The 27,544-nt window shown below is 40.1% G+C and overlaps 1 protein-coding gene across 21 annotated transcripts in view; it reads left to right on the top strand.

Annotated features, from left to right (window-relative positions):
- BDP1 (B double prime 1, subunit of RNA polymerase III transcription initiation factor IIIB) overlaps positions 1-27,544 on the top strand; it is a 302,743-nt gene that overhangs the window by 192,730 nt on the left and 82,469 nt on the right. For 17 of the 21 annotated variants that reach the window (XR_008548224.2, XR_008548220.2, XR_008548219.2 and 14 more), the window contains 6 exons: positions 12,176-12,230; positions 14,818-14,961; positions 17,746-18,024; positions 19,328-19,475; positions 23,594-23,752; positions 25,614-25,770. Coding sequence is in view for 15 of the 21 variants with exons in the window: in XM_054685052.2 (XP_054541027.2) it covers positions 12,176-12,230; positions 14,818-14,961; positions 17,746-18,024; positions 19,328-19,475; positions 23,594-23,752; positions 25,614-25,770 (942 nt within the window). In the remaining 6 variants the exon portion in view is untranslated. The remainder of the gene's footprint in view (positions 1-12,175; positions 12,231-14,817; positions 14,962-17,745; positions 18,025-19,327; positions 19,476-23,593; positions 23,753-25,613; positions 25,771-27,544) is intronic. The other 4 variants (XM_063810378.1, XM_063810380.1, XM_054685054.2 and 1 more) reach the window with 3 other exon arrangements.

Here is a 27,544-nt window from a genome sequence, read left to right as displayed (position 1 = left end):
ACCACGCCCAGCTAATTTTTTATTTTTCGTAGAGAGGGGGTTTTACCATGTTCGTCAGCCTGGTCTTGAACTCTTGACCTCTGGTGATTCACCCACCTTGGCCTCCCACCAAGTGCTGGAATTACAGGCGTGAGCCATCATGCCCGGCTGAGGTTAGCTTTTTCAATGCAAAATGTATTTCAGAATTTCCTAGGAAAGCTTAAAGAGAAGAAATCTGAGTTTATACAGTTCTCATTTTCTGATCCGTTGCTTTCCTAGGCCCCCTTAACTCTGGGACAACCAGTGGCACTAATAACAATAGTGATGTCAGTTACAGCTATTATATGCCCAAGAGGATGAGCTTTCTCTGTTTTTTAGTTTCTTTGCTTGAGAAACTTTATACAAGTTTTCTGGGTTTAAGTGCATTTGAGTGTCATCACACTATGTTGCCATAATGCATTCTCAATTGATAGTGAGATCTTTACTCAACCATGATTTACTCAATCATTTCTCATCCCTATCATGTTCATTACATTAATAAAAGGAACCATTAGGAAGGTATGTTTTTTCCACTAGAACTAAATTAGGCATGGATTGTCTGGGGACATTACATAAGGGGCATTGTACAGTATAATGAAATAGTCTTGTTATTTCTGCAAGAGATGAGGAACTTTATACTCTTCATGTTCATTTTCTAATGTTGATCTTTGATAAAAGAACAAAATGTTAAAATTCTGTGAAGGCTAGAAATTGATTTTCTGGAATTGGAGTGCTCTGCTGATCTGTGTAATTAATTATAAATTTGTCACTGGGCTATTTGTCTCAAAAATCATGTATATTCTTTTCCTGAAAGGTTACTATGGCTCTAGCAGGTCGTTGGGTAAAGTGTAGAAAAGTGAGAGTAGGCTGGGCATGGTGGCTCACGCCTGTAATCCCAGCACTTTGGGAGGCCAAGGCAGGTGGATCACCTGAGGTCAGGAGTTCAAGACCAGCCAGGCCAACATGGTGAAACCCCGTCTCTACTAAAAATACAAAAATTAGCCGGGCGTGGTGGCGCATGCCTGTAATCCCAGCTACTCGGGAGGCTGAGGAAGGAGAATCGCCTGAACCCGGGAGGTGGAGGTTGCAGTGAGCTGAGATTGTACCACTGCACTCCAGTCTGTGCAATGGGAGTGAGACTCCATCTCAAAAATGAGAATAGACTGTATTTAAAGCTACTGAATTACATTACCTTGATTTTCAAATATTGGACTAATGTTGTATTCCTGTATAAGTTCCATTTGGTCATAGTGTATTCTTTTTCTGTGTTGCTCTATTTTGCTACGTTTTCTTGAGGATTTTTTTGCTACTTTGTTCATAAGGGATACTGATTTGTAATTTTCTTTTACAAAGTCTGCCCTATTTTGATATGAGGCTTATACTGGTTACAGAAATTGAGCTGAAAAGTGCTCCCTCTTCTATTTTCTGAAATAATTTATTGAAGATCAGTATTATTCTGTCTTTAATATTTGGAGGAAGAGTTTATTTTATAAATATACTCTTTCATTGATAATTTGTATTTTCTCTCTCTTTTTTTTTTGGAGACAGGGTCTCACTCTGTCACCCAAGCTGGAGTGCAGTGGTGCTATCATGGCTCACCTCCTGGGCTTGAGTGATCCTCCCACCTCAGCCTCCTGAGTAGTTGGGACTACAGGCACGTGCCACAAAGCCCGGCTAATTTTTTGTATTTTTTTGTAGAGACTGGGTTTTGCCATGTTGCTCAGGCTGGTCTGGGACTCCTGTGCCCAAGTGATCTGCCTGCTTTGGCCTCCCAAAGTTCTGGAATGACAGGTGTGAGCCACTTGTCCTAGCCTCTTTTTTTCTTAATTCATCTTGCTAAGTGTTTATTAATCTAAACATCTTTTTAATGAACCAACTTTTCTTAATGTAATTTTTTTTTTTTTTTTTTTGAGATGGAGTCTCGTTCTGTAGCCCAGGCTGGAGTGCAGTGGTGACATCTGGGCTCACTGCAAGCTCCGCCTCCTGGGTTCACGCCCTTCTCATGCCTCAGCCTCCCGAGTAGCTGGGACTACAGGCGCCCGCCACCACGCCCAGCTAATTTTTTGTATTTTTAGTTGAGACGGGGTTTCACTGTGTTAGCCAGGATGATCCTATCTCCTGACCTCGTGATCCGCCCGCCTCGGCCTCCCAAAGTGCTGGAATTATGGGCGTGAGCCACTGCTCCTGGCTTCTTAATGTAAGTTTTAAGTTTCTAATTGTTGGTGTGTTTTTATTGATTTTTTTTTTGTTACTGTTTAGTACTTCCTTCCATTTACTTTGTGTTTGTTTTTCTAGCTTCTTTATTTATTTATTATACTTTAAGTTTTAGGGTACATGTGCACAACGTGCAGATTTGTTACATATATATACATGTGCCATGTTGGTGTGCTGCACCCATTGACTCGTCATTTAACATTAGGTATATCTCCTAATGCTATCCCTGCGCCCTCCCCCCACCCCACAACAGGCCCCGGTGTGTGATGTTCCCCTTCCTGTGTCCATGTGTTCTCATTGTTCAATTCCCTTTTCTAGCTTCTTAAGATGAAAACTTAGAGCACTGATTTTAAAGCCTTCTTTTCTAAAGTAGACATTTAAAGCTATACATTTCCTTTTTTTGACACAGAGTCTTGCTCTGTCACCCAGGCTGGAGTGCAGTGGCGGATCTCGGCTCACTGCAAGCTCCGCCTCCCGGGTTCATGCCATTCTCCTGCCTCAGCCTCCCGAGTAGCTGGGACTACAGGCGCCCACCACCATGCCCAGCTAATTTTTTTGTATTTTTAGTAGAGATGGGGTTTCACCATGTTAGCCAGGGTGGTCTTGATCTCCTGACCTCGTGATCCTCCTGCCTCGGCCTCCCAAAGTGCTAAGATTACAGGCATGAGCCACCATGCCTGGCCTGTACATTTCCTTTTAAGCATCACTAGAGCTGTGTCCCACAAATTTTGATTTTTTTTTTTTTGAGACAGTCTTGTTCTGTTGTCCAGGCTGGAGTGCAATGGCATGATCTTGGCTGACTGCAAACTCCATCTCCCAGGCTCAAGCAATCCCCTGCCTTAGCCTCCCAAGAAGTTGGGACTATAGGTGCACACCACTATGCCCAGCTAATTTTTGTATTTTTTTGTACAGATGAGTTTTCATCAGGTTGCTCAGGTGGGTCTCTGACTCCTGAGGTTGGCCAGGCGTGGTGACTCACGCCTGTAATCCTAGCACTTTAGGAGGCTGAGGGGGGTGGGTCACTTGAGGTGTGGAGTCCAAGACCAGCCTGGCCAACATGATGAAACCCCGCTCCCATTAAAATACAAAAATTAGCCAGGTGTGGTGGCAGGCACTTGTAGTCCTAGCTACTCGGGAGGCTAAGGCAAGAGAATTACTTGAATCCGGGAGGGAGAGGTTGCAGTGAACCGAAATTGCATCACTGCACTCCAGCGTAGGCAACAGAGCAAGACTCTGACTCAAAAAAAAAAAAAAAAAAAAAAATGATCCACCCTCCTTGGCCTCCCAAAGTGCTGGGATTATAGGCGTGAGCCACCATGCCTGGCCCCCAGTATAAAATTTTAAGAATTATTAATTATTACTGATTAAGGTTATTAAATGCATAACACTAATTACTTGCCAGCTATTGGTAGTCTTTTTCGTGTCTAGTTCATCCAGGGAACTCTTAAATTACATCTTCAGCAGAATAATCCTTAAATGTACTTTATTTTAATTTTTTTTTGAGACAGAGCCTCGCTCTGTTATACAGTGTGGAGTACATGGGCATGATTACGGCTCACTGCAGCCTCTGTCCTGGCTCACTGCAGCCTCTTAACTGCTGGGCTCAAATGATCCTCCCACCTCGGCTTCCTTGGTAGCTGGGACTACAGGCACATGCCACTATGCCCAGCTAATTAAAAAAATTTTTTTGTGGAGACTAAGTCTCACTGTGTTGCCCAGGTTGGTTTCGAACTCCTTGACTCAAGCGATCCTCTTGCCTCGCCCTCCCAAAGTGTTGGGATTACAGGCATGAGCTGCTGTGCCTGGCCCTTCAGTGCACTTCATAAGCAAAATGGGAGCTTTTGTTTATGTACTTTTTTTGTATTTTGCTGTTCCTAATTTTATTCTGAAACTCAGTTTTACTCCAGGCCATAAATAACGTATTAACTTTGTAATGCACAGTTGTATCCAGTTCAGCAAAGCAGTAGTTCATCATCAGGCTGTATTCACCCAGAGGTTAAGAAAACCAGGATTGGTCACACCTTTTAAAACAAATCTATCTCATGTTATTTTCCAATGTGTAGTTTCAGCCTAAATTCTGACAATGAAGTTGTATGAATTCCTATCTGTGAGATGAGATATCTTGATTTTCAAAAGTAGCCAAAGGGAGTTCCTCACAGCTTACCTTTGCTTGGCTGAAGCTGAAAACTTTGTAACTTCATATTGCCAGTGATTTTCCCTTTGCCTTGAAAGAAGGAGAACTGAGGATTCGTTTTACCACTTCAATCACTAAAACCAGTAAGTCCTAGTCAGTCTTTGTGATTGTGTGGTCAGCTTTCTCATCTGAGTTGGAGTTGGAAAGCACTGATCCTTTTCTGTTCTTTACATGCACCACTAGGTGGCTTCTTTACCCCCTAGGCCATTCATTCTTCACCTTAAAGGCAAAAATACCACGGATTTTCTTCACAATCTGTCCACTTTCCTCTTCAGGCTTCCTCTAAATCTCTTTAAACACAAGATTTGCCTTAAATCCATTCCCTGTAAAGCTGGTTGGAGGAGCCTAATTTGATGAATTCTAAAAGAACTGGCAGCTTTGAGAAAACACATCTTGTGAAGTGTTAAAACCCCAGCTTCTCTAAGGCCTAAATTATGCTGCACGCCAACCTTTGCATCAGGAGCTTGCCTCTTTCTAGCTTCCTTTCTCAGCTGCTAGCAAAGTTCAGCACACTGAACCAGCTGTTTATTGGTTTATTATAAAGGATATTATAAGGGATACAGATGAAGAGATTCATAGAGTACGGTCTGGAAGGGTCTTGAATGCAGGCACTTCTCCTGGAGGAGTTGGGGTGCACTGACCTCCCAGCACGTGGTTGCATTCACCAACCACGAAGCTCCTGAAAATCTCAGCCTTTTGTTTGTTTTTTCCGTAGCCCCAAATAACATGGCCAGCTTTGACTTTTTTTTCCCCTTTTTTTTTTTAGACAGAGTGTCGCTCTGTCATCCAGGCTGGAGTGCAGTGGCACGATCTCAGTTCACTGCATCCTCTGCTTTCCAGGTTCAAGCCCTTCTCCTGCTTCAGCCTCCTGAGTAGCTTGGAATTACAGGCGCGTGCCACCACGCCCAGCTAATTTTTTTTTTTTTTGAGATGGAGTCTTGCTCTGTCACCCAGGCTGGAGTGCAGTGGCGCGGTCTAGGCTCACTGCAAGCTCCGCCTCCCGGGTTCACACCATTCTCCTGCCTCAGCCTTCCGAGTAGCTGGGACTACAGGCGCCCGCCACCACGCCTGGCTAATTTTTTGTATTTTTAGTAGAGACGGGGTTTCACCGTGTTAGCCAGGATGGTCTCGATCTCTTGACCTCGTGATCTGCCCACCTCGGCCTCCCAAAGTGCTGGGAATTACAGGCGTGAGCCATCGTGCCCGGCCCCCCCACCCTTTTTTTTTTTAAGTAGAGATGGGGTTTTGCTATGTTGGCCAGGCTCGTCTCAAACTTCCTTACTTCAAGTGGTCTGCCTACCTCAGCCTCCCAAAGTGCGGGGATTATAGGCATGAGCCACCGAGCCCAGCCTCTTTTTCCTTTCCTTTTCTTTTTTTTTTTTTCGAGACAGGGTCTTTGTTGCCCAGGCTGGAGCGCAGTGGTGCAACCATAGCTCACTGCAAGCAATCCTCCTGCCTCAGCCTCCTGGACCACAAGTGTGCGCTACTGTGCTTGACTAAATTTTTTATTTTTTGTAGAGAAGAGGTCTTACTGTGTTGCCTAGGCTTGTCTCAAATTCCTAGGCTCAAGCAATCCTCCTGCTTCAGCCTCTCAAAGTGCTGGCGTTACAGGCATGAGACACTGCACTTAGCCCTATATATTTTTAAATTCACCTTACAGTAAACTTATTTTATAATAGTTTAATGAGGCAGCTGGTCCAGGTGCACTGGTGTTTACGACTAAATGATCACAACTGATTACAGATTTCTTTTTTAATATTAAATTTTTTTTTTAAAACCAACTGACCCATGTTCAGACAAATTTTTTCTTTTCTTTTTTTTTTTTTTTGATATAGGGTCTCACTCTCTGTTGCCCAGGCTGGAGTGCAGTAGTGTGATTGTGGCTACCTGCAGCTTCAGCCTCTTGAGCTCAAGTGATCCTTCCATCTCAGCATCCCAAGTGCCCAAGTACAGGCATGTGTCACTATGCCCACCTAATTTTTGTATTTTTTTGTAGAGATGGGGTTTTGCCATGTCGCCCAGGCTGCTCTCAAACTCCTGGGCTCAAGCAATCTGCCGCCTCAGCCTCCCAGAGTGCAGGGATTGCAGGCTGAGCCACCATACCTGGCCCAGATAAATTTCTTTTATCCTACTCTACTGGCCTTAAAAACAAAAACAAACAGCCGGGTGCGGTGAGTCACGCCTGTAATCCCAGCACTTTGGGAGGCCGAGGCAGGCGGATCACCTGAGGTTGGGAGTTCGAGACCAGGCAGACCAACATGGAGGAACCCTGTCTCTACTAAAAATACAAAATTAGCCAGGCGTGGTGGCACATGCCTGTAATCCCAGCTACTCGGGAGGCTGAGGCAGGAGAATCGCTTGAACCTGGGAGGTGGAGGTTGCGATGGCCGAAATCATGCCATTGGACTCTAGCCTGGGTAACAAGAGCAAAACTCTGTCTCAAAAACAAAAAAAAAAAAACAAGCAAACAAAAAAACAGCTCTCTCTCTCTATATATAGATATATATGAGTCTTTTGTCTTTTAAGGAAATCGAGTAGAAAAAAGCTAGTTTTTAGCATTTAACTATATATTTACCATTTTTGGTGTTTTCATTTCTTCCTGTAGGTCCAAATGACAGGTCTGCTGTTGAAAAATTTTCTGAGCTTTCATTTATCTGAATGTTTTTATTTCAGCCTTTCAGCCTTGTTTTTGAATGATATATTTTGCCGGTTTGACAGTTTTTTTCTTTTTGGTCTTTTAAAGATGTCACTGTATCGTCTCCTGGCTTTCAGTGTTTCTGATGAAAAGTCGACAGTAATCATATCGTTCTTGCCTCATATATGATTAATTATATTTCTCTGGCTGTTTTCAGGATTTTTTTTTTTTAATTTTAGTATTCAGCTGTATGACGATGATATGCCTAGCTTTAGTTTTGAGTTTGCTCAGCTTCTTGCATCTTTTACTGTATTAGGGAAATTTTAAATTACTTTTAATAGTTTCTCTGTTTAATCCTTTCGTTCTGGAACTCCACCAACATAGTTTACCCCATGTGACATTCTACAGGTTACCAAAGCTCTGACCACCTTTTTCCAATCTTTTTTCCTCCATTTCAGTTTTGATAGTTTCTATTGTCATAGCATCAAGTTCACTGACTCTGTCTTTTGTCTTCAATCTGCTGTTAAACCCATTTAGTGAATATTTTATTTCTGATACTATATTTCTTATTTCTGTAATTTCCACCTGGTTTTTATTTTATTTTATTTTATTTTATTTTATTTTATTTTAGAGATGGAGTCTCGCTCTGTTGCCCAGGCTGGAGTGCAGTGGTGCGATCTTGGCTCGCTGCAAGCTCTGCCTCCTGGGTTTACGCCATTCTCCTGCCTCAGCCTCCCAAGTAGCTGGGACCACAGGTGCCCGTCATGCGCCCGGCTAATTTTTTTGTATTTTTAGTAGAGACGGGGTTTCACTATGTTAGCCAGGATGGTCTTGATCTCCTGACCTCGTGATCTGCCCGCCTCAGCCTCCCAAAGTGCTGGGATTACAGGTGTGAGCCACCGCACCTGGCCTCCTCCTGGTTATTTTTTATAGTTTCCATTTCTCTGCTGAGATTTCCCCATCTCTTCACTATATTTTCCTCTGAATCCTGAAACATCTCTATAATGAATGGCTCCTTTAACTTTTTTGTTTGTTTATTCTAATATCTAGATCATATTGGAATCTGTTTCTTTTTTTCTTTTTTTTCTGAGTTTGCTTGCCAGGGAATGGGGTCTTTTTCTTTTGACTTTTTCTTTTCTTTTCCTATCACATTTTCCTATCTTTTCTCATGTCATGTGGGTTTTAAAAAATAATTAATTTTTTGGTCTCTGTCACGGGTTTTTTTGTTTGTTTGTTTTTGTTTGAGACAGAGTCTCGCTATGTCACCCAGTCTAGAGTACAGTGGCATGATCTTGGCTCACTGCAACCTCCGCCTCCCAGGTTCAATCGATTCTCCTTCCTCAGCCTCCTGAGTAGCTGGGACTACAGGTGCGCACCACCATGCCTGGCTAATTTTTTTTTTTTTTTATTTTGAGGTGGAGTCTCACTCTGTCGCCAGGCTGGAGTGCAGTGGTGCTGTCTCAACTCACTGCAACCTCTGTCTCCTGGGTTCAGGTGATTCTCCTGCCTCAGCTTCCCAAGTAGCTGGGACTACAGGCGCGCACCACCATGCCCAGCTAATTTTTTTTTTTTTTGTATTTTTAGTAGAGACAGGGTTTCACCATGTTGGCCAGGATGGTCTCAATCTCTTGACCTTGTGATCCACCCGCCTTGGCCTCCCAAAGTGCTGGGATTACAGACGTGAGCCACCGTGCCCAGCCTAATTTTTATATTTTTGGTAGAGATGGGGTTTCATCACGTTGGCCAGGCTGGTCTCGAACTCCTGACCTCAAGTGATCCACCTGTCTTGGCCTCCCAAAGGGCTGGGATTATAGGCGTGAGCCACTGTGCCCGGCCATTTTTTTTTTTTTTTTTTTTTTGAGGTGGAGTCTCGCTCTGTTGCCCAGGCTGGAGTTCAGTAGCATGATCTCAGCTCACTGCAACCTCTGCTTCCTGGGTTCAGGTGATTCTTCTGCCTCAGCCTCCCAAGTTGGGATTACAGGTGCATGCCACCATGCCTGGCTAATTTTTGTATTTTTAGCAGAGATGTGGTTTCACCATGTTGGCTAGGCTGGTCTCGAACTCCTGACCTCAAGTGATCCACTCACCTCAGCCTCCCACAGTGCTAGGATTATAAGAAGTGAACCACCATGCCTGGCCAACCGTGAGTTTTTTTGAAATTGCATACTAGGCCAGGCATAGTGGCTCATGCCTGTAGTCCCAACACTTTGGGAGGCCGAGGCGGGCGGATCACGAGGTCAGGAGATAAAGACCATCCTGGCTAACACAGAAACCCTGTCTCTACTAAAAATATAAAAAATTAGCCAGGTGTGGTGGCGTGCACCTGTAGTCCCAGCTACTTGAGAGGCTGAGGCAGGAGAATGGCATAAACCTGGGACGCAGAGGTTGCAGTGAGCTGAGATCGCGCCACTGCGCTCCAGCCTGTGAGACAGAGCAAGATTCCGTCTCAAAAAAAAAAAAAAAAAAAAAAAGAAATTACATACCAGACATTGTGAATGATGTGTTGTAGAGTGTCTGGATTATGTTTTTTCTTTTTTTTTTTAAAGAGCAGTGGGCCAGGTGCAGTGGTTCACACCTCTAATCCTAGTACTTTGGGAGGCTGAGATGGGAGGATTGCTTGAGCCCAGAAGTTCAAACCCAGACTGAGCAACATGGCAAGATCCCATCTCTTAAAAAAAAAAAAAAAAAAAAGCCAGGCATGGTGGCACATGTCCCCTAGCAATTCAGGAGGCTGAGGCAGGAGGATTGCTTGAGCCTGGGAGATCGAGGCTGCAGTGAGCTGGGATCACAGCACTGCATTCCAGTCTGGAAGACATCAAGACTGTTTCAATAAACAAAACAGAATAAAAAATAGTGTTGACTTTTGTTCTGGAAAGCTGTTAATTTACTGCCAACTTCTTTGTTCCTGTTAAGGCTTGTCTTAAAGCTTTGTTGAGGCACATCTAGACTGGTCTTTAATCTAGGACATCCTTTCTCCAATGGGATTTCTCATCTGATTTACAGAAAATAATTTGAATTACTATTATATTTTATTATTTTCTTCTTTTTCCAGAACAGTCTCATGGTAGGCGTGAGTTATTATTTTCTAAGTTCTCTAAGGATGGTTATACTAATACTATATTATTAATAGATAAGTGAGAGAAGGGAATGCATTGCATACAGTGGCTGCTTTAATGCATTAGTACTTAATTCTCATGCTACATCCCTGGTAGAGAAAGGCTACTCTAGGGTATCGTTTTTATCTCTAATGGTGATCTTTCTGGTGTCTGAGGTGAATGTATTTGGGTATTAATGAGGTCTTTCCATTAGGATGCACCTGAACTCTATTGTCTTACGGTGTTTTATGACTTTTAGCATCTTCCTTCTGCCTTCATTCCTTTAGCAGCTGTTCTCTTTTAAGCCTTATATTCTGGACATATGCAACCCATACTTAGGCCAAGGTACCATGGGGTATTTCCACCAGGCCTGTGAGGTACCCCTCTACACAGTTCCTTTTTAGAACTATGCTCCTAAAGATTCCCTACCTCTGCAGCCTAGTTGGATTGCTGTACCCTGTTTGGCCTTCACCTCCCTTTCCTTGGTTAGGAAATTGAGCCCAGGCAGAGAGCCAAGGTAAACATGGGCACATCTTGTCTGTTTTTCTTCTCTCTGTGATTGTAGTCTTGCTCTCACTATTGTCCTTTGCTTGAAAATAATTGATGCATATATTTTGTCAGTGTTAAAAGTCATTCGTGGTGGAGTTGGATATGTAGGACCTGTCCATAATGAGTTATTTTGCCAAGGCCAGAAGTGGAAATTATGGGATTTATTTTGTGATCATGGAATTTGGCCTGTTACTGGTTCTTACCTATGAAATCATTGACTAGTTTCAATATATTTCTTCGAGAAAGTTTTAAATTGTTCTGAATTACATTACCAATTAAGTAAAATATGAGGTAGCAGTGTTTTAGAATTAAATGCCTGAAGCCTATTGATATTTCTTTTAGGACATTTAATTTAGTGTTTATAGCCAATCATTTTTTGTGGAGGTAACATTTGTTAACTTGAGGAAATGTTTAAATAACAGTATGATCTTTTAAGGCAGAAATAAGATTATCTTTGAAAACTTCTGTATTGATAATAAGTTTTGTGAAGAAAAACAAAAGAATGGGAAAGAAGGGCAACCTGTACATTAGAAGATGTTAATGTCATATCAGGTTTTAAAAATATGGGCAAGGCTAAACTGTATCATCTAAGAATACACACTTGGGTCATAAACAATAAGGAAATACAAGAAAGTGATTGCTTTACAAGTCATATTAGTGGTTAAGTTCTTTTGAAGGGAGGAAGGGGGCATGAAGTACTTCCTTTGTTTTATGTGATATTCTCTCTCTTTTTTTTGCAATTAAAAAGCTTTATTTTTGTGCTTTTAATAAAAACTTGTAGATCACTGACATGTAGATGGGAAACACTGGCTGTTTGTTTCCTCTCCTACGATGTGTTTGCGTGATCAGACGTCTTCAGACACAAACTTATGCCCTCAGTCTTCCTAATGACCTTAGGATGGATTGAGCCTTAAGCCTTAAACATCTCCCTCTTAATGGAAGTAATCTGGTAGTAAACTGAGGACAGGGATTTTTGGGGCTGAGAAAAACGTGAGGAAATGTCCCTTAATATATAGAAGTTTGTCAGGATAAACTTGGCCTGCTTCAAAATTTCACTTAGTTGTTTCTCTATAGTCTTCTCTCCATGCTACTTGAAATATATTAGAACAATGATGTCAGAGGTTTAACCTGTTACGAATACTTAATTTTTTAAAAGTTAATACCAGTGAGCTTAATCATAGGTTTGATCTGCTTCCGTGTTTGTTGACTTTATTTTTTTCTGTCCTCTGTAAATCCAGCTTCCATTGCTGATTCATGCTATTGGTAATGAGAATCAAGAAGCTCAGTAAAAATCTTTCATCCTTATTTTTAAAAAGCCAAAGGTTTAAGTAACTTGCCTATTGGCAAAGACATATTAAGTAGAGAGCAGTATGTTATTCCTAAGAGTTTCATTTTAATGCTTACTGCATTTAAAAAAAAAAAGCTTGTTTTATGGGAGAAAATTACCATAGGGTTTTTTGTTGTTAACAGAATAAATTTAAACGGGAAGAGAAAACAAATGGATGGAGAATAGACAAAGCATTCCGTAAGTATTAAGACCTCTTTTACAAAGTATTACTTGAAGAGCCTAAAAAATGACCAGTCTTTTGTCTTTGGCTTTAGTGTGTTTTAGATTTGTTTTGTTCCTGTATTGGCATTAAGAGGAAGCAGTCTGAAATTTTTCTGTTTAACAGTATGGGTCTGGCACTTGCTACAAATATATTGGCAGGAGATTATCCAGAACATCTAGGTGCAGGTAAACAGTTCTAAGTCCAAGAAGTTATGGAGGGATTGATGCCACCACTTCTAAGTGTTATTTATTCTGAAGGAACTGTATTGGAGGAGATAATTGTTTCTGGAAGACAGTACTATTAGTTATATAGATGGTTCTTTCTGGTTCTGAATGACTAATCAGTCATTCAGTCAATAACACTGACCACCTACTATATGGTAGTCATTGTTCTAGGTATTGAGCATGTAATGGTGGAAGATAAATGGCAGATGAGAATCCTGCATTTAGAGCCTTAAGTCTGATTGGATGGGGAAGAAATATAGTTGATAAGCATAATTTTAGGTAGTGATTCATTTCCAAAAAGAAGAAAAAAGAGAGGGTGGATGTTTAGGTCTCTTTTTTCCTAATGATCTTTGGATCATTAGGGAAGTTCTGTCTGAAGAGATACACTAGCATTTGAATTTAGATCTCATCTGAAGGAATGATAGATATCTTGCAATTTCTAACTAAAATCCTCATTAAAATTAACATTTTTCTTCAAGTCTAGAGAAAGATATCAAAGGATCTGTAAAGAAAAATACATTTACTGTTAAAAATAGTTCTTGTATTTTTTGATTAGAAGATAGGTCTTTTTCTTTTTCACCACACCTGTGGACAGGAATATATTTTTTGTGGATTTATAATTATCAGTATTTTATGATTCATAAATGTATTCAATGTCCATTTAGTCATAAGATTAGCCATAGTGCTAATTTTAGAAAAAAAAATCCAAATGTAGACAGTACCTACATTATGTAGCATGTATATTTATTTTATGAGTAGACACTAAGGTAGGTGGGTGGATCCTACACCCAGTGTTTTATCCGGTCTTTAGGGAAACTGCTTTGAGGAATGGCTCTTAGAAGATCTGGAATATTGTGCTCCTCAGCCCATTCCATATTAGAGAAGTGGTCCTGAAACTTCATTAAGTGTAACACATTATAGTCAGAAAATAATTCATAAATCTATAAACAGTCTATTTGGATTGTGAAGCATTTTTATAGACCATTATAATAGATATCTTTAAAATTTATTGATCTTAAACAGGATACAGTGTTGTATGCCTATAGGCCCAGCTACTCTCAGGAGTCGCTGAGGCAGGAGGATCTTTTCAGCCGAAGAATTCGAGGCCAGCCTGGGCAACACAGCAAGATCCTATCTCAAAACTAGAAACAACTCATTGATTTGGAGGCTTTCTATTGGAAATTTTTTTTAAAAATTAAAACCTATATAAGTTTTTTGAGAGAACTTATGTTTTGAATTTCTCTGAGAACCATGTGGAGATCCTTTACGATTCTTTGATTGCTATGTCTTTCAGAATCATTGTGGAGAGTCAGAACAAATGAAGTCTGGGTCAGCAGTGAAATAGGGTCTTCAGGAATCCCAGATTTGGGTTTAGTTTCCAGAGATTCTTTTTATTTTAGTATATACCTTCTTTTCTGAGGCTATCTTGTAATCAAAGCAGTCTTCGGCTTATGTGCATAGAGCACCATTTTCTCTACATTCACTTTAAGTTCAAGCAAGGATTTGCCTCCTGGTCTGGATTCATTCCTGGAGTGTTCACTGATTACTTTCAGATATAATGCTGTTGATAGGTATTTAGTGGGCATGTTCCTGATTAAATTCATTTACTTCCCACTTTGCTGATACTTATAAGAGTAAATGGTGAAATGGTTGTGATAAAGGTAGGGCATATGGTGGTGAACAGGCATTTCAAGGACTTCTCAGTCCATAAAAAAATTGATTTATATTTACACACAGCTCAAAGTGTAGTTCAAGTTTTGACAAAGAATATGCCTGTGTAACCACTACCCCAAACAATAGAGGAAATGTTTTCATCACTTCACAAGGTCTATTATGTCCCTTTCTGAACAATCAAATGCTGTCCTCTTGGCCCAAGGCAACCACTATTTTCATTTTAATCACCATAGATAGCTTAGTGTGTTCTAGAATATCTTATACATGGTATCATATAGTATGTACCCTAGTATCTGTTTTCTTCCACTCAGTATGTTTTTGAGATTCCCTCATATTATTGCATGTATCAGTAGTTTGTTCCTTTTGTTTTGTTTAAAACTAGTTTATTTGCAATAAACAAATTATTACAAATTTGTAATAAATTATTATTTGTAATAAACTAGTTTATTTGTTTCGTTGCTGAGTGGTGTTCTGATGTGAACTAATCTATTTCCCTGCTAAGACCAACCTATTCTGTTGCTGAGTGGTGTTCTGTTGTGTATTTGTTTTTCTGTTCTCCTACTGATAAACAAACCCATTTGCTTTTGATGTTATGATACTTTAAAAGCTAGAAGTAGCTTTTAAAAATAAAAACTTGAAAGTTCTTTTCCTTTTCTTTAAACAGAGGAAAAGCGCCCTTTTGACTTCGATTTTTTTGCTCATTTGCTTCAGAAAGTTCTTGCTGAAGAAGAGAAAAGAAAACAAAAATCTGTTAAAAATCACAGTTTAAAGGAGAAGAAATCCACCAAACCACGGAAAAATGTAAAAGGTATTGATTTTAAAAGGAAGTGTGATAGTTTACTTAGTAATAATAAACTTGCAATATTGTCCCTCAGGCCTTTGAGAGTTCATGTGTAGCTCAGGTAGTTAAGATCATCAAAGCATCCAGTTGGAGGGAGTATATGTTTTTTCAATCAACTAGTTATCTGGTCCAAAACAATAGCTTTCTTTTAAAATTTTTAACTGGCGTGATTGGGTTATTTCATATCTCTCTAGCATAGAGGATAGTTGTAGCCAGTCAAAGAGCATCAGAATTTGGAGTGTTGTATTTCATGTTGGATTATTTATTATCATTTTCCTCTGTAAAACAAATCTGGTATAAAATTCTAGGATTAAAAAAAGGAACTCTAATCTTCTGGGGTTGTGACTAGACTGTATTGGTTGAGCGTAATTTATTTCTGAAGGCTAATGTTGACTTGTAACAGGTAGAAATTGTATATATGTAGGTATTTTTATTTTTAGGCTTATGTTTTCTTAACTATTTGAACTCTGGTCTATGAGGACAATGTTTAGCTATAATCACATAAAGAAGACGCTTGGAACTATAGGGAACCTTATATGTTAGCTAGCTTACATTTTAGCCCCCTTTGTGTTGTTTTTTTCTTTTTTTCTGTTTTTTTTGAGACAGAGTTTCGCTCTGTTGCCCAGGCTGGAGTGCAGTGGCATGATCTCGGCTCACTGCAAGCTCCGCCTTCCGGGTTCACGCCATTCTCCTGCCTCAGCCTCCCGAGTAGCTGGGATTACAGGTGCCCGTCACCACACCCAGCTAATTTTTTTTGTATTTTTAGTAGAGACGGGGTTTCACCATGTTAGCCAGGATGGTCTTGATCTCTTGACCTCATGATACGCCTGCCGCGGCCTCCCAAAGTGCTGGGATTACAGGCATGAGCCACCATGCCCGGCCCTTTGTATTGGTTTTAATCACCAAGAAACAGCCCCAGAGATCGTAAGACACTTTTTCCTAAGGACTCACAGTGTGAGTAGTGGCAGAGGCAGAACTGAAACCTGGGATGGTGAGAGCCTGTGTTGGGGGTCCCCACGACCACCACCGGGGTTCGATTATCCACTAGGAAGACTAAGGATTCAGCATCCTCTTCCTGGAACATACAAAAATTTCGGATTTTCAAAAGGAAAGCAATTCAGCATAAACCACATTGTACAGCTAAGGCACAGTGAGCCACTCTTATCAGTTAGGGTGGTAGGAACCCTTCCCAGAACCAAATTCTGAGACATGGCCCAAGGGCCAACCTTATAAGAAGGATTTTCAAAGGATAGCAGTCAAGCCTGCAAAATTAACTCTTTACTGTTCAAAGCTAGGCTAGAATTTCTTCTTCTGGGGCATATCTTTTAAAAAGTAGTATTGATAACTGCAAAATACCTTTATTCTTAGTAGTCTTTTTTTTTTACTTACACATAATCGTAGAAGATTATGTATCTTCTTGTGAGTATGTTACAGGTGATAACATGAGTAACTCACTGTATCTTACTTAATGTAAGAACTTTTTTTTTGAGACAGAGTCTCACTTTGTTGCCCAGGCTGGAGTGCAGTGGCCCGATCTCGGCTCACTGAATCCTTCACTGCTCGAGTTCAAGCAGTTCTTTCACCTCAGCCTCCTGAGTAGCTGGAATTACAGGCATGTGCCACCATGCCCGGCTAATTTTTGTAATTTTTTTGTAGAGATGGGATTTTATCATATTGGCCAGACTGGTCTTAAACTCCTGACCTCAAATGATCGCCCACCTTGGCCTCCCAAAGTACTGGGATTGCAGGTGTGAGCCACCACGCCCAGCCAGAACTTTTTTTTTTTTTTTTTTGAGATGGAGTTTTGCTCTTGTTGCCCAGGCTGGAGTGCCGTGGTGCCATCTCAGCTCACTGCAGCCTCCACCTCTCCAGTTCAAGCGATTCTCCTGCCTCAGCCTCCCAAGTAGCTGGGATTACAGGCGTGTACCACCACACCCAGCTAATTTTTGTATTTTTGGTAGAGACGGGGTTTCACCATGTTGGCCAGGCTGGTCTTGAGCTCCTGACCTCAAGTGATCTGCCTGCGTCAGCCTCCCAAAGTGCTAGGATTACAGGCGTGAGCCACCATGCCCAGCCCAGAGTTTTGCTCTTGTTGCCCAGGCTGGAGTGCAATGGTGCGATCTTGGCTCACTGCAACCTCTGCCTCCCGTGTTCAAGTGATTCTCCTGCCTCAGCCTCCCGAGCAGCTGGGATTAAAGGCGCCTGCCACCATGTCCAGCTAATTTCTGTATTTTTAGTAGAGATGGGGTTTCACCATGTTGGCCAGGCTGGTCTCGAACTGCTGACCTCTGATGATCCACCCTCCTCAGCCTCCCAAAGTGCTGGGATTGGAGGTGTGAGCCACCGCGCCCAGCCTGTATTAAATGCATTTTCAATTTACAGTATACTCAAGTTATGATGGGTTTATTGGGATGAAACCCAGTGTAAGTCAAGGAGCATCTCTATATGTAACTGTTTTTGTTTAATAAAAATGAGATTTTATGTGTATCTTGTTCTGCTTGGTTTTTTAAATGCAACAATATGCTTTGAAATTTTTCACATGACTACATATAATCTTACCTCATTATTATTATTGGCTCCATGGATTTTTATATATTATTTAGTCATTTCCCATTAGACATTTTAGGTTGTCTTTAGGTTTTTTGTTCATACAAATAAATAATACAGAGGACATCTTTGAGTCTCTTTCCCACCTTTACAAATTTTTCTTTAGGTTGTTTAAATATTTATAGTAATTTCTCTTGTTTTCAGTGAAAAAAGTTGCCTGTGAAGCCGTGAATAATGATCCAGATGAGTCTATGAGTTCTAGAATTTCAGACACAGAAAGATCTCAGAAGGATGCTCAGACAGTTGAAGAAGAGTCTCTGACCTTATCAAGGGAGGATGCAGAGCAGGTTGCATTAGAAGTAGACCTAAATCAAAAGAAAAGAAGGAGGAAGAAGCAAGATGGAGCTAATGAACTGGGAGTAAACAATCTTTTAGAAAATGCCACTGTTCAGGCGGGTCCTTCTAGAGGAGAAAAACACAAGAGTAAGTTTCTTACATATTTAAAAAGCCTCTATATTACTTGAGAAGACATGTACAGTAATATGGTATGTAACTTAATTTTCTGTCTAGATAGCAATTAATGATGCTTATTAATTGGTTCTGTACTCATGGTACTGTGCTAACGCTGTTTATTTTTAATTAAAGAAAAAGTTTATGTAAAAAAATTAAACAAATTAAAGTGGGGAGATTGTTCTCTAAAGTTTGTTTCTAAGATGTATCACCTCCTGTGCATTCCCATTAACTATGATTAGAAATCACATCTATATAGAGTTAAAAGTATGTTGCTATGTCTGTCAATAAAGCACAGATTTTCATGTTGTACCTCTACAGAGCACCTCTGTGAACCCACAAGGGGTTAGTTCCTGTAAAAGAACTAGTGGAATATGTATTCCTTCCCTTTTTCTTTTTTACTCTTTGAATGCAAACATATTGCCACTTATGAGTTGCTTGGGGATGAGGGCTAAGAGTTTGAGGGGGAGTCTTGGTCCCTTTCCTTAAGAGTTCATATGTAGATTATTTAAAGCTGATAACCACGGAAAAGGTAGGAGCAGACCAGAACAACCTTTCTATAAAATTTATGTTTTCTGTAGTTCAGATTTACCCATCTGATTTTAATAAAAGAGTACTGGTAGCTAACGTAGTATGCTTTGTAGGCATCACAATATTATGCTCTTGTTTGGCTTATTGGAGTCATTACGTATAATGCAGAACAGCCTAATGATTCACAACCAGGTTTTTAGAAATCAAACAGACCTTGCTTTAAATTCCAGCTTTTTTACTTGCTTAAGTATTGCATTGGGAAAGTTACTTAAGATCTCTGAACTCAGGGGGTTCTCTATGAGGTTAATATTAATATCTTTTAATAGGATTGTTTCAAGTATTAAATGAGATAATGCATCTGATGGACTTAAGGGTTCCTGCCGCTTAGTAAGTACTTAATAAATGATAGCTATTACTGTGTTACTAATTAGTATACTTCTGAAGGAGCAAAAGAATAGTTAAGTCAACTTTTAGTTTCCCTACTTGACATATAAAATAAGCCACTTGAAATACTTAGAATTTAAGATAAAAGATGCTGCAAATTGCCCAAGAAGGTTGAGCTGATCCTCATATAAGTTAAGTTTTTATTATGGTCTAAAAATAAGATGTGTGCCTTGCAAATAGGGACTTGAATGTTGATTAAGGTTTTGTAGGAAAAGACAGTGTTATAGGTAAATTCCTTTGTGCTTTAAAAAAGATGTTTTTGCTGTCATTTTTTAGAATAACATGCATTTTGTATTTGTAGATAAATGTCAGGCTATAAGGCCTGAGCTAAAGGAAGGTGAATGCAGTAAGGAGCAGATGCTTTCCTGCACACAAAACATAGATGGCATTGTGGGTTTTGCCTCCACTGAAAAAGTTGAGAAAAGAACTGACCCCATCCTTTCATTAAGGTATTTTCTGTGTCTTTTCTGGTTTTATCCACATCTGTTGATTACTGAGAAAGGAGTGTTGAAGTCTCCATCTGTAACTGTGGATTTGCCTGTTTCTTTTTTTCAGTTCTATTTGTTTTTGCTCCATATATTTTGAAGCTCTGTTGTTAGGTGTGTACATATCTAGGATTGTTTTGTCTTGGTGAAATTCCCTTTATCATTATGTACTATCCTTCTGGTATTGCTCTTTTTTTCTGATGTTTACTTTGCCATTGTAGCTTTCTTTTGGTTGGCGTTTGCATGGGTTTATCATTTTCTATAATGATTTTCTCTATCTTTGGTTTCGTTAGTTTGAATGTGATGTGTCCTGCTGTGTGTGTGTGTGTTTTTAAATTTTATTTTGTAATATAAAATCATGAGATTTACCCTCAGTAGATTTTTTATGTGTACTATACAGTGTTGTTAACTATAAGCACAGTGTTGTATTGCTGATCTCTGGAATTTTTTTTTACCTTGCATAACCGCACCTCTATACCTATTGAACAGCAACTCCTATTTCCTCCGCCTCCCAGCCCTTGGCAATCATGATTCTTTCTTTGTTTTGTTTGTTTCGTTTTGTTTTTGAGATGGGGTCGGTCTCTGTCACCCAGGCTGGAGTGCAGTGGCACGATCTCAGCTCACTGCAACTTCCACCTCCCAGGCTCAAGCAATCCTCCCATCTCAGCCTCCCGAGAAGCTGGGACCACAGGCATGTACCACCACACCTGGATAATTTCTTGTATTTTTGGTAGAGACGGGGTTTCACCATTTTGCTCAGGCTGGTCTTGAACTGAGCTCAGGTGATCCACCTGCCCTGGCCTCCCAAAGTGCTGGGATTACAGGTGTGAGTCACAGCGCCCAGCCTCATGCAGTATTTTTCTTTCTGTGACTGGCTTATTTCACTTAATGTAATGTCCTCAAGGTTCATCCATGGTATAGCATATGAGAAGATTTCCTTTTTTATGAGCAAATAATATTCCAGTACATGTATAGACCACATTTTCTTTATGGACATTTAGGTTGTTTTTGTCTGTTGGCATCACTGAACATGGGAGTGCAAATATCTCTTTTGAGATCCTGATTTCAGTTCTTGTGGATAAATACCCAGAAGTGGGGTTGCTAGATCATATGGTAGTTCTACTTTTAATTTTTTGAGGACCCTCCATACTGTTTCCAATAGTGGGTACACCATTTTACATAACCACCAACAATGTACAGGGTTCCAGTTTTTTTCACATCTTCTTCAATACTTGTTATCTTTTATTTTATTAATAATGTCCTTCTGAACAGGTAGAAGATGGTTTCTTATGGTTGTTTTGATTTGCATTTCCCGGATAATTATTGAGTTGAGCATCTTTCATAGCTGTTAGCCATTTGTATATCTTCTTTGGAGACATGTCTATTCAGGTCCTGTGCCCAATTTTTTACTTAGGTTATTTTCTTTTTTGCTATTGAGTTTTGAGAATTATTTATATAGTTTGGATTTTAGGACCTTATCAGAAATATGATTTACACATTTTCTCCCATTCCATAGGTTGCCTTTTCACTCTGCTGTTTCCTTTGGCGTACAGAAGTTTTTTAGTTCAATGTAGTCCCATTTGTCTAATTTTGCTTTTGTTGCCTATACTTTTGGTGTCATATCTAAGAAACTATTGCCAAAAACAAACTTAAAGCTGTTTACTATTTTTAAGCTTACAATTTAGTGGCATTATTTACATTTACATTGTTGTGCAGCCATCAGCACTATTTCTAAAGCTATTTTATCGCTGGAAACAAAAAACCTGTACCCATTATGCAGTAATTCCTCATTCTCCCCTCCCTGCAACCACTGATAATCTCTAATCTGCTTTCTGTTTCTCATCCAAGTATTAATCAGGACCAGACTTGCTTAGTTTGAGATCAAATTAGGCTCATTGAGAGCGGTAAGGATGTAGACAACTTTCTGTCTCTATGACTCTGTCTAATCTAGATATTCACATAAGTGGAATCATATGCTATTTCTCATAGTTGTTTGTTCCTAGGTGACAGATAATCTAAAGTGTGAGTTCAGAGATACACCTAATTTCGTAAACTACACAAAACTGTACTCATGACTTTTTCTAATTTTTAAAATAATTAAAAAATGTTGTGACAGGTTCTTACTCTATTGCTCAGGCTAGAGTGTAGTAGCGTGATCACAGCTCACCACAACCTTGAACTCTTGGGCTCAAATGATTCTGTCACCTCAGCATCTCGAGTAGCTGGGACTACAGTCATGGGACACCATGACTGGCTAATTTTAAAAACATTTTTTAGTAGAGATGTTTTCCAGGCTGGTCTCAAACTCTGGGCTCAAGCAATCCTCGCACCTCAGCATGAGCCACTGTGTCTGGCCCTAGCTTTTTCTAATTTAGGGGAAAAACAACCTTGTAATGACTGTTAAAGTCCCAGTTCGTTTTGGAAAACAGAGTTGATTCTAAAATTGTCATGTACACAAGAATAAAGGCTCAAGAATGGTAAAGACAGTTTTTAAAAACACCAACTTTGGAGAGGGACTGTGCTAGTAGACTAATTTTCGAGCTAGAGTAACTAAAGCAGCATGGTATTGGTACAGGGTTAGATGAATTGACTCAGTGGAACTGAATATAGAGTTTAGGAAGAGACATTTAGGAATCTGTTACATGGCAGAGGTAGCTTTAGAAATTAGCGGGCAAAGATAGAACTAACTGTTCATTAGATTGAGCTGAGATTTGAAAAACATAATATTTGATCCTTGTGTTACCATATCCGCTAACTTCCTGATGGATTGAAGACTACATGTATAAAACAAATCTTTACAACTTTTAGAAGAAATGTAGAAAAATATCTTTGTAATGTGAAGGCCTCAGGTAAGACATTTCTATTAAGATGTAGAAAACACAGACTTTAAAAGATAAGATTGATAAGTTTGATGGTAGTAAAATTAAATACTTCTGTTAACAAATCCTCCATAAAGAAAGTAAAAGGCAAGTTACTAATCAGGAGATTTTATGTGTAATATCTAGACAATAAAAATATATAGAGAACTCTTGCTGATAAGTCAGGAAAACATAAACACCTAGTAGAAAAAATGAACAAGAAAACAAAAAAAAGGTATGGCTAAATGTGAATATGTGTTGAAATGGTCAGTGCGTGGCTATCAGTTATATTATTGTTAGTTGAAATTTATTTTGTGACAGAGTCTTGCTCTATCGCCCAGGCTGGAATGCAGTGGTGCAATCTCAGCTCACTGCAGCCTCGACTTCCTGGGCTTAAGCAATCCTCTCACCTCAGCCTTCTGAGTAGCTAGGACTGCAGGCACGTGCTACCACACCTGGCTGATATTTGAAATATTTTTTAATATAGTAGTTCTCACTTTGCGTAGGACTATGTTAACTCAACTTGAGCTTATTGGAGCTGTATCTTTGCTTTATTTGACTTTTGGTTACACAGTACCCTGCATAGCAAGGATTGCCTATATAAATTTTAATGAAAGCTAATTCCTAAATATTACTATTATTTTACGCATGTTTGATTTGTGAACCACATTTAATAATTTCTCATTTTGAAGCTTTTTCTTTTTTTGAGACAGAGCTTTGCTCTGTCACCCAGTCTGGAGTGCAGTGGTGTGATCTCCACCTCCCCGGTTCAAGTGATTTCTTTTGCCTCAGCCTCCTGAGTAGGTGGGATTATAGACCTGCACCACCATGCCCAGCTAGTTTTTGTATTTTTAGTAGAGACGGGATTTAACCATGTTGGCCAGGATGTTCCAAACTCCTGGCCTCAAGTGATCTCCCCGCCCTGGCTTCCCAAAGTGCTGGGATTACAGGTGTGAGCCACCTTGTCCGGCCTTCATTTTGAAACTTCTTGAGCATGTTCCTAAGCGTGTAAATTTGTGGCTGCTGCTTTCTCTGGAGGTACAGTTTTTATAACATGATGCAAGATGGATCATGGAAAAGCTAATGTAGCAGTTTGTATTACTCTATAATGTGAAGCAGCATCTTGCAAAATGGTGATTTTGTGTGTTTAAAATTTTTAAAAATAATTATAAAATATATATCATTAGGAATTCTTTTCTCTCTGAAATATTTTCATTTTTTTAGTAATCAACAAGATGCCACATCAGTAGCAACTGAGTCTTCAGAATCAAGCACTTCAGATTTGCCTTCATTCGAAGTTGGAATTAGAGCATTGTGTGAGGTGAATAATGCTGAGGGTAGTTGTATAGAAGAAAGAAATGTTGACCTAAAAAATAATTCACTGTAAGTATTTTATACGATAGGATTTATTTATAAAGTTTTGATAAGGTTCTTAAATGATAATGTTGCTTCATTTAGGGATTTGAGGGGATTATTAATACATACTTTATTAATAGTAGAGGGAATCATTTAATATGTAATTATACTGTAGTCTGTTCAGAGTGTAACATCAGGTGTTTTACTTTATATTTCTTTGCAGAAAGATTCTCTTTCATATCTTTTGTATAATAATGATACGAATTTTAGGAAGGTGGTAACTTATGAAATTCTAAAACAATTTGGAAGCCTAAATATTTGCCATGACATTTTACTTTTACTTGGTTTGAGTTATTTTTTATGCCTGGTGTCAAAATAATATTTTGATATTGGTGATTTCAAGGAAGTATATCTTCCAGTATGCAGATACTGGTTAAATTAGTATCTTCCCAAGAAACAATTAAAAGCATCATAAAAATCTCCCTTTGAAGAGGTATCTGAAGGTTTTATACTTCCTTTTAATCTTCCTTATAATTCCTCATCTCATATGGGCTTAAAAGCTATTAATAGTTTATGGGCTGGGCGCAGTGGCTCACACCTGTAATCCCAGCACTTTGGGAGGCCGAGGCGGGCGGATCAGGAGGTCAGGAGATTGAGACCATCCTGGCTAACACAGTGAAACCCTGTCTCTGCTAAAAATACAAAAAATTAGCCGGGTGTGGTGGCATGCACCTGTAGTCCCAGCTACTTGGGAGGCTGAGGCAGGAGAATGGCGTGACCCTGGGAGGCAGAACCTGCAGTGAGCTGAGATCACGCCACTGCACTCCAGCCTGGGCGACAGAGCGAGACTCCATTTCAAAAAAAAAAAAAAAAGAAAGCTATTCAGTTCATAAATTCTTATTTTTCAGTAAAGTACTGTCACAATGGAAATCAAACTTAAAAATGTGAGTCTTTGAAATAGACAATACATTCATAGGGTTCAAACATCGAAAAGTATAAAAAGGTATGATTGAGCTCTCCCTCACACACACATACACATTTAAACATTTATGAATTTTTTTTTTTTTTTTTTTTGAGACAGGGTTGCACTCTGTTGCCCAGGCAGGAGTGCAGTGGTGTGATCATAGCTCATTGCAACCTCAACCTCCCAGGCTTAGGTGATCCTCCCACCTTAGTCTCCCAAGTAGCTGGGACTATAGGTGCTCACCACCACATCCAGAGATGGAGTCTTGCTCTTGTCACCCAGGCTGGAGTGCAGTGGCACCATCTTGGCTCACTGCAACCTCCGCCTCCCGGGTTCAAGGGATTCACCTGCCTCAGCCTCCCAAATAGCTAGGACTACAGGCACGTGCTGCCATGCATGGCTAATTATTGTATTGTTAGCAGAAACGGGGTTTCACCATGTTTGCCAGGCTGGTCTCGAACTCCTGACCTCAGGTGATCCACCTGCCTCAGCCTCCCAAAGTGCTGGGATTATAGGCGTGAGCCACTGCGCCCGGCCTTCCCATCATCATTTAATCTTACTTAATATTTCTTAAGTTTTATCCTCACTGTATTGTATTGCATTTCATCTTATCCTCCCTATTATGAGTTGCTACCTTCAATATATACCAAAATCATGTCTATTTTGAAGTCATTTTCTGGATTTTAAATTTGTTTCATTTATCTGTTTATTCATATGTTAGTACCACACTGTTTTAATTACTGATGATGAATGGTGTATTTTTAATATCAGATAGAACAAGTTAGTCTCTTTAAGTTTTCTTTGCTACTCTTGTTCTAAGTAAGCTCTTAAAGGAGTTCTTCCTAATTCTCAGTAGGTTATTTTAGAAGTTCATTTGGACATGACTGCATGTTTGATGCTATTTAAATAATGTTAATTTTTCAGGGAAATTGATCAAACAGAAAATGTTAAACCAATGTTGAGAGGTCGCTTCCAGAGACCTAAACCCAATTTGTCAAGGGCTGGGAAGAAATCAGTTCTTTCACAAGGCAAAACAGAGTCAGAGAGCAAGAATTCACATTCAAAAACTTCAGTTGAAAAGGTATGGGGTAAGAGATTTCATGGAAATTAAAATTATAAAAATTTTCTTTAGATAGTTGGGAATGAAAGTTGTTGACTTGAAATTACAAAGTACTGTTACTGATATTAAAACAGATACAAGAACTTACATTAACATTAGATTTGTTCGTATCTTATTAGTCTCCTGTTTACACATTTTCTTTAACCTGGGATGTAATCATTTCAGATATCCTCAGTGGTGATCAATCTGTCTTCTGTTTACTTCTATAAAATTTTTATTTAAAATATTTCATAAACCAGCTATATATTAAATTATGCCCACAACATTCTCATCTACACACAGGCAGTCTCATTTCTGTTTGTCTTTTACAAACTTTCTGTTTGTTTTTTCTGAGACAGGGTCTTGCTCTATTGCCCAGGCAACAGAGTCCAGGAGTGCAATGGCACTATTATGGCTCTCTGCAGCCTCGAAATCCTGAGCTCAAGTGATTCTCCCACATCACCCTCCCCAGTAGCTGGGACTACAGGTGTGTGCCACCAAACCCAGATAAATTTTTTTTTTTTTTTTTGAGACGGAGTCTCACTGTCTCCCAGGCTGGAGTGCAGTGGCGTGATCTCGGCTCACTACAAGCTCTGCCTCCCAGGTTCACGCCATTCTCCTGCCTCAGCCTCCTGAGTAGCTGGGACTGCAGGTGCCCACCACCATGCCCGGCTAATTTTTTGTATTTTTAGTAGAGATGGGGTTTCACTGTGTTAGCCAGGATGGTCTCGGTCTCCTGACCTCATGATCTGCCTGCTTTGGCCTCCCAAAGTGCTGGGATTACAGGCTTGAGCCACCGCACCCAGCCTAATTTTCTGTTTTAAGTTAGCAAAAATTAGGAATGGAGTCTCACTGTGTTCACCAGGGTGGTTTCTAACTCCTGGCCTCAATTGATTCTCCTGCCTCAGCTTCCCAATGTGCTGGGGTTATAGGCATGAGCCAGCTCACCTGGTCAATAAATTTCTTTATTCTTTTTCTTTCTTTATTTCTTTTTTTTTTTTTGAGATGGAGTCTTGCTCTGTTGCCCAGGCTGGAATGCAGTGGCACGATCTTGGCTCACTGCAGCCTCTGCCTCCCAGGTTCAAGCAATTCTTCTGCCTCAGTCTCCCAAGTAGCTGGGATTACAGACACGTGCCACCACACCCGGCTAATTTTTGTATTTTTAGTAGAGACAGGGTTTCACCTTGTTGGCCAGGCTGGTCTCGAACTCCTGACCTGATGTGATCCACCTGCCTCAGCCTCCCAAAGTGCTGGGATTACAGGCGTGAGCCACCACGCCTGCCCTCTTCTTCTTCTTTTTTTTTTTTTTTTTGACATAGGGTCTCGCCCAGTCGCCCAGGCTGGAGTGCAATGGCATGATCCTGGCTCACTGCAGCCTCTGTCTCCCAGGTTCAAGCTATTCTTGTGCCTCAGCCTCCTAAGTAGCTGGGATTGCAGGCATGCACCACCACGCCCAGCTAATTTTTGTATTTTCAGTTGAGACGAGGTTTTGTCATGTTGGCCAAGCTTGTCTTGAATTCCTGACCTCAAGTGATCCGTGCGCGTTGGCCTCTCAGAATGCTGGGATTACAGGCATGAGGGCACCATGCCTGGCCAATAACTTTATCTATCTATGCACACATTTCTATAATTTTTAACCATAATGTGTATAATGTTTAAAACCTTTTTCTTTTCTTTGTTTTGTTTTTGAGACGGAGTCTCGCCCTGTCGCCCAGGCTGTGGTGCGATGGCGTGATCTCGGCTCACCGCAACCTCT

This window comes from Pan troglodytes, chromosome 4 (genome assembly GCF_028858775.2).
Source record: "Pan troglodytes isolate AG18354 chromosome 4, NHGRI_mPanTro3-v2.0_pri, whole genome shotgun sequence".
NCBI classification, from domain to species: Eukaryota; Metazoa; Chordata; class Mammalia; order Primates; family Hominidae; genus Pan; species Pan troglodytes.
Note: the sequence above shows the minus strand (reverse complement) of the source record. Positions and strands in the feature narration are given on the sequence as shown.